Source organism: Aquila chrysaetos, chromosome 9, assembly GCF_900496995.4.
Source record: "Aquila chrysaetos chrysaetos chromosome 9, bAquChr1.4, whole genome shotgun sequence".
NCBI lineage: Eukaryota > Metazoa > Chordata > Aves > Accipitriformes > Accipitridae > Aquila > Aquila chrysaetos.
The window spans coordinates 31,750,277-31,769,040 of NC_044012.1; the positions used below are offsets into that span (position 1 = coordinate 31,750,277).

At 44.8% G+C, this 18,764-nt stretch overlaps 2 protein-coding genes across 20 annotated transcripts in view; one reads left to right on the forward strand and one right to left on the reverse strand.

Annotated features, from left to right (window-relative positions):
• KDM2B (lysine demethylase 2B) overlaps positions 1-6,798 on the forward strand; it is a 127,483-nt gene extending 120,685 nt beyond the window's left edge. For 14 of the 16 annotated variants that reach the window (XM_030024213.1, XM_030024214.2, XM_041125709.1 and 11 more), the window contains 6 exons: positions 1,106-1,779; positions 3,250-3,413; positions 3,900-4,061; positions 4,328-4,429; positions 4,755-4,973; positions 5,530-6,798. In XM_030024213.1, coding sequence (XP_029880073.1) covers positions 1,106-1,779; positions 3,250-3,413; positions 3,900-4,061; positions 4,328-4,429; positions 4,755-4,973; positions 5,530-5,711 — 1,503 coding nt within the window. In that variant the 3' untranslated portion in view covers positions 5,712-6,798. The remainder of the gene's footprint in view (positions 1-1,105; positions 1,780-3,249; positions 3,414-3,899; positions 4,062-4,327; positions 4,430-4,754; positions 4,974-5,529) is intronic. The other 2 variants (XM_030024219.2, XM_030024220.2) reach the window with 1 other exon arrangement.
• A 428-nt stretch (positions 6,799-7,226) lies between these two features.
• Positions 7,227-17,141, reverse strand: RNF34 (ring finger protein 34). Of its 4 annotated transcripts, none has more exons than XM_030026112.2 (6): positions 17,021-17,140; positions 13,088-13,306; positions 11,324-11,713; positions 10,942-10,998; positions 10,494-10,695; positions 7,227-9,044 (listed from the first exon to the last, which is right to left on the reverse strand). In XM_030026112.2, exons 1-6 carry the CDS (start codon positions 17,024-17,026, stop codon positions 8,857-8,859), a joined length of 1,062 nt encoding a protein of 353 aa, XP_029881972.1. In that variant the 5' UTR covers positions 17,027-17,140; the 3' UTR covers positions 7,227-8,856. The 4 variants fall into 4 exon arrangements, with proteins under 4 accessions (XP_029881972.1, XP_029881973.1, XP_040982087.1 ...); XM_030026113.2 differs by lacking the exon at positions 17,021-17,140 and adding an exon at positions 16,636-17,011; XM_041126153.1 differs by lacking the exon at positions 17,021-17,140 and adding an exon at positions 14,564-16,534.
• Between the last annotated feature and the right edge of the window lie 1,623 nt (positions 17,142-18,764).

Below are 18,764 nucleotides of genomic sequence, written 5' to 3' on the forward strand. Positions count from 1 at the left end.
TTACTGTGACCTCTCCCTTTATAATATATTAATTTAAAGACAGGGTGATCAGTTTTCTCTGCTGTGCGCTGCAATCTGAAGCATAGGAACACATCCACTGCCTTGATCCAATTCGTTTATTGTGAAAGCATAGACCTTCTGATATAACAAGTGTGTTCACAGCTGTTCACCATTTCTTGCCAGTCCAGATCTCTTCTTATTAGAGCTATTTCATTTTAACAGTTGGTGTCTTCTTTCTTGCTTGTAGTGATCAGATTAGACTTGAAGTCTTCCCTGGTCTTAGTTTGTACATCTCTTACACTTCTGTCTGATGTGCATCAAAGAGAGATTTGATTAATGCAAGCAAGTGAAGTGCAGTTTGCTGTTATAAACAGTGACCGGGGCAGGGAAGAAGGTGCCAGCTAACCCCTGTCAGCCTGCATTGCGTTGGAGATTGTGTCAGCATGAGGTCTCATCAGGCTAGCAGTGTGTCAGACCTGTCAGTCACATTCCCCGTTGCACATGCACCAGCGTTGGGGGAAGCTTGAGAAGACGAGCAGAGTTTAGTGGGATGTAAAGGAGCGGCTGAAGTGTAATTAAATGAGGCTGTGAGTATCCAGCCATAAGGGCCACAACAGCACAGCCACAGAGCGAGTCAGTGATGGCGATTCAGGACGTTTCAAAAATTGACCTTTTGACCATTGGGCATGAATGCATGTCAGCCAGTGTTTAAAGTGGGTGCCCAGTGAATGTGTCCCAAGCCTGGTTTCTTCTGGTCTGCTGGGGAAAAAGCTGTCTATAGTATGCTGCTTATCTTCTGTATATAAACTGTCTGCTGTGTAATGAGTAAGGCCCTTAAATCTGCAGGATTATGCATGGTGAATAAATGCATTTATCACTTGCTGGGAGTCCAGAGAAGCCAATAGCTGGACTCCTCATCCATGATGGCACTTGAACTTGATACCTTTGGCCCGTGAATGTACCCTTGTGCTCAGATGGGTGGGGCCCAGAGCTGGCAGGCAGCCCGACCCCCCCAGGCAGGGCTGCCTGTGTGGAGCATCAGCATGTGAAGTATTGCTGAGTATGTTCTTGCTTGAATAGTCAGCCCTTGTCTCTTCCTTTTCAGCGGCGATCGTGGAAGGCTCCAGATGACCGAACTGCCATGATCAAACCCCTGCGGCGCCTCAAGCAGGAGCCAGAGGATGACCTGCCAGAAGCACCTCCCAGGTCCAAGGATAGTGACCAGTCACGGTCCAGCTCGCCCACTGCAGGTCCCAGCACGGAGGGTGCTGAGCCCAGGGACAAGAAGAAGTTCAAGATGAGGAGGAAAAGGCGGCTTCCCAATAAGGAACTGAGCAAGGAGCTCAGCAAGGAGCTTAACCAGGAGATCCAAAAAACCGAGAACAGCCTTGCCAATGAGAATCACCAACCCATCAAATCTGAACCTGAGAGTGAGAATGAGGAACCTAAGCGTGCTTTGAACAACAGCGAGAGACTCCATAGGTTCAGCAAAGGGTTAAACGGGACTCCCCGGGAGCTGAGGCACCAGCTCATCCCCAGCCTGCGAAGTGCACCTCGGGGAATAACCCGGCCACCGCCTTCGCTCTCTCCTCCCAAATGCATTCAGATGGAACGGCATGTTATCCGGCCGCCTCCCATCAGCCCCCCTCCGGACTCGCTCCCCCTGGATGATGGGGCAGCCCACGTGATGCAGAGGGAAGTCTGGATGGCTGTCTTTAGCTACCTCAGTCATAGAGACTTGTGCATCTGTATGAGAGTTTGCAAGACCTGGAACAGATGGTAAGGAGGGCGGGAAACCCAGCTAGATCTAACATGTAGCGGGATGGACTTGAAAGGGAAGCGGGTGACGGAGGCAGCAGGTTGTCACTGAAGCTCTGCTGAGCCCAAGGAGAATGGGTGACCAGCAGCGTCTGGAGAAGTAGCATGTCTTCTGGTGCTTTCTCAGAAAGAGCAGTTCCCAGCCTTTCTGGTGGGAAGAGCATGTGTGTGTGAGAGTGTGTGTGTCAGCCTCGGCATCAGCCTGCCGGGACTGTAGCACCCCAGAGCAGCCTGATCTGTAGTTAGACACCACAATGTTCTTGCCTGCCAGAATGGGCAGTCTAGGTCATGCCAAGTCTTGGTGTCATTCTGCCCTGAGGACTTGCTGCTAATGCAGTTGTTTTTTCAGTTCAGCTATTAAATATCTGTTGAGATACAGCAAAGACCTCCCAGTGCCCTCAGTGTTCTTGGAAGGTCTGTGCTGATTGTTCCCCTGTAGAGGGTACATGGAGAGCGATCCTGTTTGCTGTGTTCCATACCAGCAGAGCTGATGGAGGAATCCTTTGTTAATTGTATTTACTCACAGTGTGTCTGTTCAGTGCTTGGGGTACCACAGTGTGAACATTGACACAGTCGGTGACTGTACGGCAACAGGAAGCATTAGTGGACAGATTTATATGTTTCACTGAACTTGCAGTGAAGTCTCTTGTTGGCTGTCATCTCGGATTCAACTGTAATGTGCACACACACGGACAAATTGTAACAGAGACTCCTTTCTAGCACAGTCTAAGTAACTGGGTAAATGACAGAAAGGCTGGGAGGTTGATAATTCAGTGCAAGAAGATGTGTGGAGTGTCTCCTCCATGGGCTTCTTGGTGTCACAGAAAGCTGGTAAATGCCTTTTCCACTTAAGTGCAGTATTTCTACTGGAAAAAATGAGAAAATGCAGGATCTTGCACTCATTAGGACTTCCTGCTTGTTGCCCTTAGAGAACCATAAAGAGAGTGTAAAAACTCATAAGCCACGTAGATAGGAATAACACAAACAGAAAGAACAGGAAGTGGGGGGGATCTGTTTTACAAAATTCACTGGTTTTAAGCAAGGAAAGCGTGGGGGAAGTCAGGACAGTAATATTTAAAAAACCAGTCTTCATATTCAAAAGGCAAGCAAGAAGCTGTGGCTTCTCTTCGGGCTAGAAAATGGATTTTAGTAAGTGCTCTGATGACTTAAAATGAGATCCAAAGTTGTTGATGCTTGTAATTGTGTGGAAATAATTCCATGCTTTATTGCATGATATATTTGAGGGAGAAACTTCAAACCTACGTAACTTTGTGTGGTGTTGTGCTTATCTTAGCATCGCTCAGCCTTATTTTTGCTATTTTCAGTTAAATGCTGTAGTTCTTCCTACTGTTTAATGACACCTTTTAAAGTCTTGCAGAAATCAAAACAAGTGCCAAATTAAGTGCTATTGACTTTTTTCTTTTTGGGTAGGTGCTGTGACAAAAGATTATGGACCAAAATAGATTTAAACCATTGTAAATCCATCACTCCGCTTATGCTTAGTGGCATTATTAGGAGACAGCCTGTAACCCTTGATCTTAGCTGGACAAATATATCTAAAAAGCAGCTGAGCTGGCTTATCAACAGACTGCCAGGTAAGTGATGTTTTTTGACCACTTCACTGAATTCAGCAAACCAGTTTGTATCTAAACTGCAATCTCTGAGGAACATCTGCAGGGATCCAGGTATCCTAGGAGAGGAGTAGATAAGTAGGAATGAAGCATCAGCGAATTAAAATGGGTCCAAAATTAGTTACGTTGTGACTACTTGATGTGTTAGGTAAACTAGTTTGAGGCAGGTCTTTGTCAACAGGTAAAGTTGCTGTGGAAAGTGCCTGTGTTGACGTGATTAGCGGAGGGGGTGGAGGGGGTCTGTTGTCACCCACAGTAATGAAGTTCCAGATGGTGGGGGAGATGGAGAGCTGGGCAGGAGGCGGCTTATGGGGTCCCTGCTTGCCCTGGCGTGCTGGGATTGTTCGTCAGAGCGGCACTGGGCTTTGCCCAGCCTGTGCCTGGTAGCAGAAATCACCACGGATGTCTCTCTGGGTAGGCCACATGCTCCAACTTCTTCTGTATCTGCAGGTCTTCGAGACCTGCTGTTATCAGGGTGCTCATGGATAGCAGTGTCGGCACTTTGTAGTTCCAGTTGTCCTTTACTCCGAACTCTGGACGTGCAGTGGGCAGAAGGCCTGAAAGACGCACAAATGAGAGACCTCTTGTCGCCACCCACAGATAACCGGCCAGGTAACAGGCGAGAGGAGCATGCGGGAGACCTGTCCCAGCTGTTCTGTGGCATGTTCTGCTGCTAGTCCCCCTTGGAGGAAGCGGGCAGAAACCCCTGCAGCTAGCATCGGCGGGGTTCTGGGCTTTGCTGACGTGCGAGGTGTTCAAAGTAGTGACTTGCAACACCTCCTCGCTGGAAGCCACTGGGTAACGAGTGATGTTCTCTGGCTGCTGAACAGTCATCTGAGCCACTGTGCTGGTTTTCTGTCTGACTTTCTTCTCTTCAGGCTGCAACGGGTGTACTTTAGAGAGTATGGAAACACTTTCTTCCAGTTCAGGGAAGGAGCAGTTCTGTGGGTCATGCCACATTCGCCCGGATATCAGCTCAGGTGAAATTTTGAGCAAATCAGATCTGCTTTCTGGCATGCACTGCACAGCCTACTGCTTATTCCCGACTTGTAATTCTGCTGGGCCCCTGCAGTTACTTTCATCCCTTTTGTTTTGAAATCAGGAGGTGGCTTTGTCCATGTGCCTGTTCCAAAAATAGACAAGTGTTCCTGCTGATGTCCCCTCCAAAGCTCCAGACAGGCAAAAGCGTCTGAAGTTGACGTAGGGCAGCAGTGTTGTGTGTCACAGTGCATTTCATATAGATCTGCAGATGTTTGCAGCACGGGGTGAGACTTGTGGGAGTGACCTGCTGCCTCCGCTTTCCAGGTCAGATCGACAACCGGAGTAAATTACGGAACATAGTTGAGCTGCGTTTGGCTGGCCTGGATATTACAGATGCTTCTTTGCGGCTGATCATAAGGCACATGCCTCTGCTCTCCAAACTCAATCTCAGTTACTGTAATCATGTGACAGATCAGTCTATTAACCTGCTGACCGCAGTTGGAACCACCACGCGGGATTCATTAACAGAAATTAATTTATCAGGTAAGCAACAGAAGCGCAGGGGTGGGGGGAGGATGGGAATTGCCCATTGGTGTTAGGCTTGTGTGAAACACTCATCACTGAGAGGGGTTTTACCCAGCTCTTCCCCTGCCCCGGTGTAACTTCCCCCCCCCCCCCCCCCCCCGGATTCCATATAAGCAGCTGGATGTGCTGCTGGTGTAAATAACCCCGCAGCTGCCCAGCCTTTCCCCAGGCCCTCCACCAGCTGCCAGGCTGGCCGCCTCCCACTTGGGAGCCATGTGTTTTACCTCGCTCATCCTCCACAGGGGATTTTCTCTGCGCATCTGGCATCCTTTGCTTTATCTTGTTGGTTACACAACAGAGTGACGGGGATCAGGGAGCGGCTATGGGGCTGGCAGGGTGATTTCACTGTTGGCACAGCACGGGAGGAGCGGGAAGGACCTACCGCAGTCCGGATAAACTGTCCTTGTGCTGGAGAACAAACCTGAGAAGTGCTGTTAAATTTCTCCCCCTTTGTTTTTTGGGGGTTTTTTTTTTGTTTGTTTGTTGTTTGTTTTTTTTTTTTTTTTCCCCACAGACTGCAATAAGGTTACTGACCAGTGCCTGTCTTACTTCAAACGTTGTGGAAACATCTGCCAGATCGATCTGAGGTACTGCAAGCAAGTGACAAAAGAAGGCTGCGAGCAGTTCATAGCGGAAATGTCAGTAAGTGTTCAGTTTGGGCAAGTGGAAGAAAAACTTCTGCAAAAACTGAGTTAGTTAAAGGACACGTGTAAATACTCGGGGGGGGGGGGGGGGGGGTGGGACTAAGAACATGTAGGGATTTTATTTTCAATTGGGAACTTGGAATATTGGAAAATACCGCGATTGGATTTTACAACTCTTGTCGAGGAGAGAACAACATGAAACTACCCATGTTAAGAATTTCAACTTGTGCCACTAATTCAGTCTACCTGGGATGGATGTCCTGCACTGGCTCTTATGCAAATTCATAAGGCGACTGTTATTGATGATAATTGTTCACACCCGGAAGACGACTGATCTCCAAGAAATACTGTTATTTAAAGTACCACAGCATGTGCTTGGTAGTGTAAATTTGATTTCTGCTTTTCATTTCTTAAAACAACAAAAACAAAAAAAAGTTGGTGTCATTGAAGTGGACCACGCACTGCATTTCTGCCTTCTTAACACGTTTTGTTTTGTTACATCTTACATTATGCAGAACTATTTTTGTACAAAAATTGTTTAAAAATTATTTATGCAATGTTTGAATGCATTACCAGTGTTTCGGTTTTGATTGCCAATTTTTATCTTTACTTATGGTAGGCGAGAACTTAACCTATACTTCGTAGACAGTATCTATCTACAAATGTGCCCAGGTCAGGAAAAGTAGGTTAATACTTTCAACTTCAAGCATGTTTTAATGGAAGTTTATATCCTGCTTTGTATACTTCAGAAGTGACATAAGCATGTTGTGGAAATAAGGTGTAAATTATAGTTGAAGTAAAACACTTTTATCTGTATAGAAATCACCTTTTTCTCAAAATTTTAAAAAATTCCAATTTCAGCTTTTGCACATAGGAGGGTTTCACTCTGTAGCATGAGCTCTTGTACTCAATATAAAATTAATTTATACAGTGAGTCCAGCCGTAGAATAAATGGTCAAACGTAGTCTCTCTTTCTTTGAAGTGTGAGTTGAGTTCTCATTTAAGGTTTATAACATGGTTATTTCCTGATTGTAAAATTCTGCATTCATAAGTGCCATTGTTGTATGGTGTTGTTTTCGTAGACCTTCCTGATGCAGTTTTACCTTTGTTGAATTTGTATAAACAATTGTACAAAACCACGTGCTGGCTTTGTGGGTTTCTGTTCCAATGCGGGGTTGTTGGGGGGGAAGCTGTGTTTGGGCTTTAGGGGTGTGTGGCGTGACTGCAGCAAGCCCCATGGGGTTACAGCTGGGTTCTGCGCGCGGAGCAGGTCCTGGTTTCTAGCCTTGGTGCAAGCCAGGATTAACAGCAGCTGCCCCTCCTGCTGTCATGCTACATGTAGTACTTTCACAGCACTTGGTCTTTGTCCTGTGCCTCTAGTTGGCGTGTTCCAGTACATCTATACTGAGGAGGGAATAAAAGACCCATCTATACCTTCCTTCAGCTGAAATTGGCCCAGATTAGTCTAGAGGAACACTTACACATCTCCAGAAGAATGTTAAAGCTTGAGCTGAGTAACCAGCAGTACTCCCACAGCTGGTGAAGAAAAGAGGCAGAGGCTGAGAAAGCCCATCACAAATCTTTATTAAGCTTGTGTGGCTAATGATCAGCATGGAAATAACATAGAGGGCATGTTTTTTTCATTAGCTTACCCACTGAACAGAAACTTGAGGAATTAATTACCATTAAAAAGTTACTTCTAAAAAATAAAGCCATTGAGAGGTTTGCTCCCTTCTGAAAAATAACCAGCAGTGTCTCCAAGCTGTGCATTTTATTTTGAGGAGGAGCTACTTTCTCTTTTTCAAGCCAGCTTAATTTTTCACATAAAAGACAAGAGCAGGCATGACAGTGCAGCAGAGGTAAGAGTTCTCAGGTACTGCAGCCTTGGCAGAAGATGCCCCTGTCTCTGTTACTTTGCTAGCATGTGGGAAATTAAAACGAGAAACTGCAGCTTCATTGATCAACCCTCCTTAAAGGCTGCCTGTCCTGGCCAGACTAGGTCCTTCCTCACCTCTCTTTTTTTTTTTACAGTGAACTCAATCAGACACTGTCATGGCCACAGGCAGCCTGTCCCCAGAACACAAGTGGTTCTTGCTGCTCTCTACCTTCCCCAGGTCATCTGTCACAGATATCCTGCAAGGACCATGGAAATTCTTGCTCCAAGAGGGCCCTTACCCCAGCCAGAAACTGGAGCAAGGGGTAACAGCAACAGGGGTCATTCAGCAGCCAAGGGGAAGCATGGTTAATAGTGGCTTAGCCTTGGTCAGAAGCCTGTGAACATGAGGTTTTAAACAAAGACCATGTTTCCCTCCCCCTTTAAGGTTAGTAACACCATACATTCCACATGTTAGCAGCAAATAGTTTCATGACCCTGATTAGTATTCACAGTAACATCATGTTGTCAGCACATGGTGTACAATCATCACATGTAAATTAATAGTCACAAGAGGCATGAGTGGATTAAGGACCACAACAATATGGTTTACTATACCCCTCTTTTAAAAAAATATTTTATTCCTAAACTAAAAAACACTTAGTAGTTGGACAGCATGTGGCAGAGACCTGCGAAGTGACAGAGTTTTCTGTACGTTTACAAGGAATAGCCAAGACATGACATGTGTCATGACAGACATTTGGAACGGAGCAATCGGCATAAAATAGATTGCTTAAGGGCTTCTGTGCAGGTACAGTTAATGGCAGTGCTTTCTACAGTCCTATTTTATACTGTTAACACTGTTGCAGGGACAGTGTCCAAACAGTTACATTCTATAATTACGTAAAAGCTGAATATTCAACTGATATGTTCATTGCTTCTAATGCACTAGACAACATAACACGCTACTGCAGTCAAGCAGAGGTGTTTTCCAACCCCTTGCTGAGTCCTGAATGCGACCAGTAGAGGTGATATTCTTCAGAAGAGAGCAAGAACTGCTGTAAACAGTTTGACTCAAAGAGTTTGTGGATTTACAAGGTCAGTCAGTCAGGCAGCGCTAGTACTGTACGCACAGGCATCGTATCATACTGCCCAACCATGGGATTCAGGATGCCGTAGAAAAATGTTTCACAAACTCCTGGATGCTGATGTTCAAAATGCTGTGTTTATTGAGAACTAAAAAGCTGACATCGCCCCAAGGTTCGGCACTGCTGCCCACAGAAATCCGGGAAGGGTGACTATAAAATCCAGTTTTGGTCTTGGTTTAAGATTTGAACACATGCACGGCCCGTACGACGTACTGTCGGCAGATGGGGCACTCGCTCATCCTCTTGCCGCACTTGGTGCAAGTGACCATATGGCCGCACTCCAGCAGGACGCAGTCGATGATGGCGTCCATGCAGATCCGACACAGGTTATCATCGTTATCGTTCAGCTGCATCTTCTCACCCTCTGAAATGCAACAGAGCAGGAGGTCATGCACTCAGGCCTTGGAAAACCAGTTAAGTTCTAGCCCAGGCAACCAGTAAAATACACAGACAGCTAATTTAGCATGAAGTAGTGCTGCTCCCTGTTCACAACAGTTTTTCTAACCCACAGCTAAAAATTAATCTATATTCCTTCAAAAAAGCAAAGAAACAAGAGCTAGAAAGCCTGTAAGTGAACATCCAATATTTGGCTTCATTCTTTAAACTCGGAGACCATTTTCAATTCAGAATATAATGACTGTGAAATAACATGCTGGATTAAAATTCAGAGCATGTTGGTTTTCCATCTCTGAGCTTACTTTGTTTGGCAGAACACTTTCCTCAGAAGATTAAACACAATAATAAGAAAGCAGACTAAGAAGCGGAAGCCTTACGTAGGCCGTAAAGGTGGCAGAACTGAATAAAACCTGTCAAGTTTCATTGCAAATAGACAACATCCGCTTATCAATAATCAAGTGTTCCGTCAGACCATGTTGAAAAAAAACCCCGTAAGTTTAAAGCTTGATTTGAGACAGGTTTTCAATTCTAGTTTATGACCAAACTGAAGGTCTCACTTAAACCATATTTTGACATTCACTAACAGTCCCCCACCTCACAACCCTTCCCCCCCCCCAATTAGCTGATTATTTCACACCTGATTGATTACCACAGTCCCTGCAGTCTATGTGCTGGCACAACCTGGCTGTGCAGTGGCCCAGGGCCGTTCAGTTTTCCAGTCACCACAGTCCCCTGTTCTTTACAGCCTGACTGCTGGAGGCAGGAATGACGAGCCAGGCAGGCATTTTTCAAGCTGGTAATGACATCAAAAAGTTGCTCCTCAAATTATACTTTGTGAACAGGAATCGGTCTGTCGATGTACTACAGTCACGCCAAGTGACAGACCCCAACTGTTGAGTGTAAGAGAAGAGTACTCGTCACTGAGCTGCAGCCACAGAACCACCTTATCACGAAACCATGGACTGAGACCAGACCACTTGAACTTGGACTTTTGCCACTGTAGCTTTTAATTCTGTACCACAGTAAAAGACCTGACTTGCTTTGGTCAGTTGACAGCTACTGAGCAGCTCTTTCGCTAATGCCTTGTGAAACCTAATAAAGGACATGGAGGTGCCAAGTTTCATGTTCTCTGAGGAACCAGTTCTCGGTTGTGCAATTTTACCTTCACCCTGAAAGCTGAGCTCTCTGAGCTTTGGAAAAAAGTCTCAAAAAACCAGCCCAATCCTGGAAAGCTTCACTGACTCACTAGAACCATGTTCAGCTACTCTAGGTGCAACTTGAATTGTTAAAATCCACTTTCCGGTTGTTCCAGCTGAGCAGACCAAGTTACATACCAAGTCCTCTTGTTGGCAGAACCAGCTACTGGAAACCAGAAAATAAGTAGTCTTAAGAAAGTGAGAATTAAATATAAACCTACGTGTCTTGTGGTTTTCTTCACTCTCTCTGTATAGTCTGCTCACTTTTTCCACAAGTTCCCATTTTTCACAGCATCCTGAGTAGTTGACAAAATTACACGCAAGTATTTCCTTCAGCTGCCGAACACTCAACCCTTCAATGTCTTCCAGACTTGAAATATCGGACAAAGATGCCCTCACTCGCTTTCTGGACAATCCAGGGGTCTGAAACACATAAATTGTATGGTTTTTAACTGTCCTGGCAAGTTCAGAGCACCAGATCTGGTGCTACATTAAGCTGCAGCAGCTTGGCTAAAGTTTTATTCTTTTTAAAGCAAGTATGTGCAGATATACATTGCTAGACAGAGCTAACTGCAAGAACTAGACCATGATACTAAATGTTGACAGAGATCTAAACACTTTATGGTGTCACATGCCAAAAATTTATTCTTTGGATAGTTCATCTCTCACCTGCTCTTCTGCACTTTCTTCTTCTTCATTATTTATAGAGGATGTTTCCATTTGTCCCTGTGTACAAAATGAAACTAATCAGGACAAAACCACATTATCCCTTATAAAACATTTCCCTTTGTACCGAACTGATCACAGATGACAATGACACTTTTAAGTTTCAATTGCTATTAGTCATTACTGATTTAAGTCACCTCTATCATCTAAACTAGTAATCTTATCTAGAAATCTTCTGTTTTCAGGTGAGAGATACAAAAGGCATTTTTCCTGCCACCCTGAACTGTACCAACTGGCATTTTACTTTAAAGCAATGCATACCTATTAAAAAAACAAAACAAAACAACACTGTGCTATACCATAAAACACATGTTAATTATTGTACCCGTGAAGGTGTTCCATTTCCTGTGCTTCCCCTTCTGTTTGCTAGTTCCCCTTGAGACGACACCGATACAGACATAGAAAATGGATGAGTAAAAAAGCCCGAAGTCTGTGACCGTGAGGAATGCAAGCTACTAGCGTCCATATCCTCCTCCGAACCTAATCCATGATGGCACAGCACGAGATCCACCAAGTCTTCTTTCTCTCTGCAAGTATCCGTTGGTATGTTTCTGAGAATCAGATACTGACGCAGATCCTTTACTTTCAATCTCATTAACTGAGGGCGCTGAAAGGCTGTTTCTTGCAGCAAGTGACAAGTGGAACATCTTCTGAGATTCTCTTGTAAGACTGAACAAACTGAGCAAAAATCCTTCTTGCAGTCACAACACACATGCTAAGGAGAAAGAGAAAATAACCATTCAGCTCGATGTCACAGAAACAAATCTAGACCCTGCTCTTTCCTTTTCCAGGCTATGTAATTTACTATTAGTCTTTCCATCATCAATTTTGACATACATCATTTTTAGGATTTAAGTCTAGAAAACTGCCCTGTCAAATAGTTTTGCAGGTGTTCCACAGCAGTCCATTGCTTTTGTAGCACTACTGTATGCTGATTTGAGGTTTCAGTGAAAAAACATTATGAATAAACAAATGAATAAAGTATTCAAATTGTAGTTTAGACAATAAACAAAATTGAAAGCCAGTCAATTTTATGGTATGTTAAAATACTTTTGAATATACTAAGTGTCACTGCTCTTTTCACTTGTGTAAAAAGCAGTATAATCCCCAAGCTTTAAAGAACATACTTCTTCCTCCATTGATTCAAAGAATTCAAAGTAGGCCTTAAATGTGATGAATCACATGGTAGGTAAATGGTCCCAAATGCCCAGATGTCATTTCTGAAGAGAGCTTGGTTCAAAAGACTCACTACAACATACAAAAGCTAGAACAGGCAAGACTTTCAGCAGCAATTTTAAGTGGTCATCTCGTCCACTGTGAACAAATCCAAACTCTTCCAAGTTCTTCAGGGTTTTAGTAAATTAATATTAGTTTCAGAAAACATCCCTACACAACACTTAATTCAACAAAGTGTTTGCCATGCAAACAACAGGATGCATAGGAAGGGGGAAACTGAACACACAAACTGAGGGAAGAGGCTTTGTGTTTATCTAAAAGAGCTGCAGAGAACTGAGTGGACAAAATGATGATGCTGGACAGTCATAATAGACATAGTATTAACAACCTCAATTTTATTTATCTGCATTAACCCACCAACCTGCCTCCAAATGAAGCAAGAGGCTGTTGGAGTGCAATAGCATTTAACAGAACTAAACCTGGTTAGGAAACAAACAGAATTCCACAAGTATTTCACAGAAAGAAGCTGTGATACTATATTGCGAGTTTTTAGCTTTTCCATCACCCCATTTGTTCATTCCAGTACTCAACCACTATGTTTGGTATCATCTTCAAAACCAGATTTGTTTTAATGTTTAAGATTCTGAAGCTAAAACATGTATCTTACAAATTAAAATACACTCATTTTTGGTCAGACCAGATCCAATGTGTCACCGATTAATGAACATCAGACCCCTTAACTTCTAATCCTGTCTGACATTAGTTTCCTGTGACCTAGAACAAGGCACTTACTCCCTCCCTGGCTATCTGCCTCAGGTTTTCTTATCTAAGGAAAAATACAAATTCATGTCCCAGTGTGCCTACAGTTTAGTTCATATGAGTAAAAATACTATGTAATACGAAATATACTCACTTTTTTCCTAAAAACTGAAAAGGAAAGTCCACAGGCTTTGCAAACTATGTTAGCACCTGCCGCAGCTGGAGATGGGTATGCTGAGAAGTCTGTATTTGGTGCGAATCTGAATGGGCCAGCACCTCCCCCAAAGCCAGCCTGCTGGCCACGGACAGCTCCAGTACCCATGACTTCATTCAGCAACCCACAGCAGGAAGCCCACATGGAAGTAGCTCCCGCCTGAAAACATTCACAAAGCAAGAAAGAAAATTAATACCTGAAAGCCCACATCAGATGTCACTTGCTACTGAAGAGCTACTTCAATCCATCTGTCATCATCCCAAAAGCACGTGGTGTGAATTCCCAGAGCACCAGGAATTCAGCACACTAATGTCTGTAACAGCCCAATAATCCCCACTTCCGAGCTGCAAACCAAAGTAGGTAAGATCTGCTTCCGAGAAGCTCACGCAGGCACAAGGAGCTCGCTTTCACAACTCCTTTTCTAGCAGAGTTCCACAAAAAAGGGTAAGGAATTTGAGGAGGTAATGCAATAGCAGAGCAAAGAAGGAAGAGACTAACAGCCAGTCATTGGTGAGGGGCAAAACCCAAAATGATGACAAGCAGCAACACAATTTATCATAATTAGCGTGGAGCTGTCCCCTGCAGGAACTTCTCCAGAACTAATCCAGCTCTTACATGACTCACAATAAAACTCTCTCTAAAAGAAAACATTTCTGGATTTTCAAACTTGAAAGCAACAAACCAATCTTCATTAGAAACTACCTATGGTCTAGTTTCTCTGAGAGGGAAATGTTTTTCAAGATTCCCTAAACTTGCTGTTTTGTTGACTTACAAAATGTTTAGCAAAAATTAAAATAACTCTAAATGAACTTATTCTATATTGATTTGATTTCAGTTTTGAGTCACACAATTTAATCTTAAAGCACTACAAAAATTCCAAATAGATAAATAAATTGCTACTTTTTATCCCTGAAAGCTTTTAGCACTAGATTCTCTATCAAAAGTGCATATTCTACTTAAAGTTGGAATTTGGACTGCAAGTTGTTCAGGTCACATGTTTAATCACGGTCATGTGGCTCACTGAAACCTACCCCCCCCCCCCCCCACCCCCCCCCAAAAAAGCTAACAGAATTGCATCAGGTTCTTTCTGACAGGAAGTTGAATGGTACAACTTCCTTTAAACATTTTTTTTTTCTTTTTTTTTTTCTTAACTATGCTGGTTAGAACTGTTCTGTTTTTCATTCCAGGGCAGCATCTTTTTTTTTTTTTTTTTTTTGCAAAGCATGAAGACATAAAATAATTGCTTTTGAGACTTGTAGTTCTTGCTGTAAAATCTAAACCAACCAGAACATGCACTTCAGCTCAGTAATGATGGTGCTTTAATTTCTGTAGTAACTAGGCTAATTTCTATATTACACTGCACATTTCCCCTGAACCAAACACAGTCCTGTTACATTTGTGGTAACAACACAATACCTGGGGATACGCCAGAATGTCTCCTTGCAAAACACTGAGCACAAGAGGTAAGAAAAGAGTCCTTGCTGCGGTTTAGAGAGCAGATGTGAGAAACAATGCCATGGGACCAAACGCATTCTACACCACCACCTTCATGTAAGTACCTTAAGTATGGAACATCAAAAGCATCTCTCCAACCCACACAAACATGCACTTTTACTGTTGTGAGCCGACATTAAAAGTGTTGCAATACAGTGAAATACCGAACACAGTAATTTTGGTTCTAAGCTGTACAACACGTAACACTGTGTGCAGTAGTAACATCAAATGTATGTGCAACAACTTAAATTCCCTAGTCTAATTTTACAGGCATTTCAAGAGCAAAATTCATCCCAGGCATAACAAGAAACCTCCATGCAGTGGGCACCCCACGCATAGGAGAAAATCTTCCTAAGCTTCCTGCAAACGGAGTTGAAGGGGGATGAACTCCAGTGGCCCTTCCCTGACCTCCAGCTAAGACACAGGCTGCGCCAGCACATAGCTGCACTCGCAGGTACACTGTGGGCTTGGAGCCTGCCTGATGTGTTACCAGACTTCCATGACAATCATTAAACTATCATCAAACTGAGACTTGTTCTCTACTTTTCAATAACAAAGATTGGAAACAGATCAGTATTAATTTTTCCTATACAAAACAAATTATGCATAATTATCCTAGTTTATTAGGCAAGAGTAACTAACTTTTCAGAAATACATTCTGAAAACCAATCACTTATCCAAGAGAGCTCCAAGTTTTAAAACTTGGGACTTCTGAAAAGTATTTTTTCTCATCTTAAGGGAAAGTTGTCAGTTGCAGAAACATTAATTCTTCACTTATTCTTAAAAACTGATGAGCTAGCTTTATATTTAAAAGATTTAAAAACAGCCGCATACAAATTAACAGAAAAAATAAAACAATGAACCAAAAGCGTCTGTCAGAATTCAACTTGCTTCATTGTATGACATGGTTTTTTCAGGGGGTGACAGCAGCAGCAGGACATGCAATGACTAAAAGGACATAATATAGTTGCTACCACAACCCTTGCCTGCTAGTTTAACACCTGCTTCTTAGACTTATTTTATTCAAGAGCCTGTAACAACTGCTCAGACATCACTGTCAACACTAAATAAGTATATACTTAGGAAATTTTTGTTACCCATTTTGGATACATGAACATTGTTAGTACCAAACAGAAAGCCTCTTTACACTTACTGCCAAGCATTCAGTCATTTTAAGGTGAAAGGTAAGCCAATGTGGGCATCGTTAATTTTCTCATTAACCTAAGTCAGCTGTGGATTCTTTCTATGCACTAGTGTCGTTAACCAATAATTGAATTACAGCATCTAGACTCTTCATATTACTCTGTAAAAGAAATGAGACCATGCTGAAAGCCACCAACACAAGACACAAGTGAGACACACCAAACCAAAAACTCCCTCCCTCGAGAATTAGTTAGAACTTTGCCAATTTCTGCACCAAAAGCCTTTCCAACTACATCAGTCACCACTTCCGTATTCTCTTCTCACAAGCTGCCATCAGCTATCTTCTCTCTACATACCTTATGTGGATCCCACAGGGGCAAAATACTGCGATTGAACTTCTCTGCTCTTGGGTTTTTTTGGCTTTAAGGGCATTTAGAAACCTGATGAGACTACCACCTCAGAAAGACACCCACCTCAAGAAACTGGGAGGCTGTATGCTGCTCCTCACACATCTGTCCAAGCAGGATGTGCTATCAAAGCTGGCAGCCCAAAACCAGAGCAGCAGAAGGGTATTTTATTCTTTTTTAGCTGAAATTTCATCTTTACACCCACCCCGAAAACAAGCAAAGCTTTCTCAGAGATCAAGCACCCCTCGGAACCCGCCGAACCGGGAGATCTCCGGTCACCACAACCCTCAGCCCTGACCTGAAACCACAACAACCCCGGAGGCAAAGAAGCGCCTTTGGGGAGCGAACCCCGCGGCCGGCCGGAGCGGGCCCCCCCCCCGCCAGCCCCCCACACCCCGGCCCGGCGGGGTCCGGCTCCCAACCGCCGGCACAACCCCCACGCACCGCCCCGAGCCCGGTTCCGTCCCGTTGGAAGCCTTGTCAGTCCTTCAGCCCCCGCCGCGGCCGGTGTGTGGAGACGGGGGCGGGGGCTCGCCTCAGGCGGCGGCACCAGGCCCTGCCCGGCTGCTGAGTCAGTGGAGGCTCCTCGGCAAGGCAGTCCCCGGTCCGGGTGTCCCTCGGTAACGGGGCAGGCCCACGGAGGGACAGCGGCCGCGGCCGGGCCGGGCGGTCTGAGGCGAGGAGGGAGGGAGGGAGGGGCGGGGCGGCCCGTCCCGTCCCACCGGGGGTCCCTCACGTGCCGGTTCGCCCCCCCTTCTCCCTCCCTCCCCGCAGCGAGGAGAAAGACGCTCTCCCGGCCGGACGAACCCCCCCCCCCCGCCCCGTTCACCTTCATGGCCGCTTCACCACCGCCACTCTCGCTCCAGCGCCGTCTGCCGCGGCGAGCCCCCGGCACCAACACCACCCGCCCCCCGCTCCCGCCCCGCTACCGGAGCGGGCCCCCGCCCTGCGCGGCGCTCCAGCGGGCCGCCTCACGGAGGGCGGGCCTTCCCGACGGGCCGCACGCCATTGGTTCTCCCGCCGCCGACAGCGAGCGGGCGGAGCCAATCGGAGGAGAGGACGCGGCAGTGTGTTAGCGGGGGCCGGCGCGGAGGTTCAGCGGGCGCGGAGGGGGGGCGGGTCTCGCGAAAATACCCCTCAAACACGGAAAGAAGGGGCCACTGACAGCTGTAAGTGCGTAAATAGTGATGTCACTGAAATAAGAGAGGACTTTTACCTCACGGTTTTGGGTGGTTTGGGGTTTTCCTGTGTATTTAAGCAGAAGTACATGCCAGGGTAACGAAGGCGGCTGTCATCCGCCCAGCGCGCTTCCTGTGGCCGTGGCGAGTAAGGGCGTGGGACAGCAGCCCTGTGCCTCCGCGGGTCTGGGGGCGGATCTGACAGCTGCCAAAATACAGGTGTTTTGGCACCTCTGCGTACAAGCAGGGGTTTGTCACAAAGGTAATTAAAAGCCTCGGTGCTGTAGGCAAAAGGCCAAAGTGGTGATTATTCTACCAAGCCCTTTGGTGATAAGCTTTAAATAATAGAAGGTTTATTATTTAAAAATCCAGTTTCAGCTAGCTTCTAGATCCCATTATTACTTTCTCTACGCTATGAATGGGATACATAAAAAAAAAATAATCATAGGTTGTAAGAACTGAAAGCTTTTAACCAGAAGATTACATTAAAGAAACCCCAACAATACAAACCCGACCAAGTCTTCAGGAAAGCTTTACATAAGAGCACACAGGGCCAAGAACAAAGGAGGCCTTTGCCAAAAAGAGGGACAGACAAAAGTGGCTGAAAATAAATTTTGACCACAAATCAAATCTACCCGTACAAAAGGTTGCATGCAATCTTTACTAATTTCTGCAGAAAGGATCTATTTTTAGAGCAAGCCAGATACAAGAACTGAGTCCAAAAAAATCAGTATGTAATTGCCACGAAAATGGCACAGTCTTGGCAGTGTTAGCATCAAGAGCAGATACTTCGTGCAGTCCAACTTCTGCCCTGACACCATATCTTAATTCAAAATCAGCTCATCTCTTTTTGGAAATGCTTATGCTCCTCGACAAGCTTTTGATATGCTATGAACTTTTACACATGATTTAATAAAAAATGGTGCTTTTTTCCCCAATAATAGCTTGCAATTTTAGTCAAAGCAACTGAAAAGATAGTAGAAAAGCCTTGTGAATACAATGTTGGAACAAGCAATGGCACATTTCCCACATTTCTCATGCAAGAGATTGCTTTAAGACACCTTAAGAAATATCAGTACAGTCTGGTTTTTAAAAACTTCTATGTCACCTAAACTCTGTCGGTTCAGAGAGTCACCCTTGAAGTACCAAATTATACACATATTCTTGTTAATAATCTTACATTAAAACAGGAGAGCTTCTCATGCAGTCGCTGTAAGCAGGATAAAAGCTCTGTCCCACAGATGAGCCAAACCAAGCAAAGTCTAAAATTTTTCCTTTAGCTCTGTTAAGGGCTTGCCAACAAGAAATCCTCCCAAACACAGATGTTTTAGGGAGTAACGTGGGCCTGACAGAGCCGAGATCTGGTGACTCTGCTGGCAGCTGCAGTTGCCACTC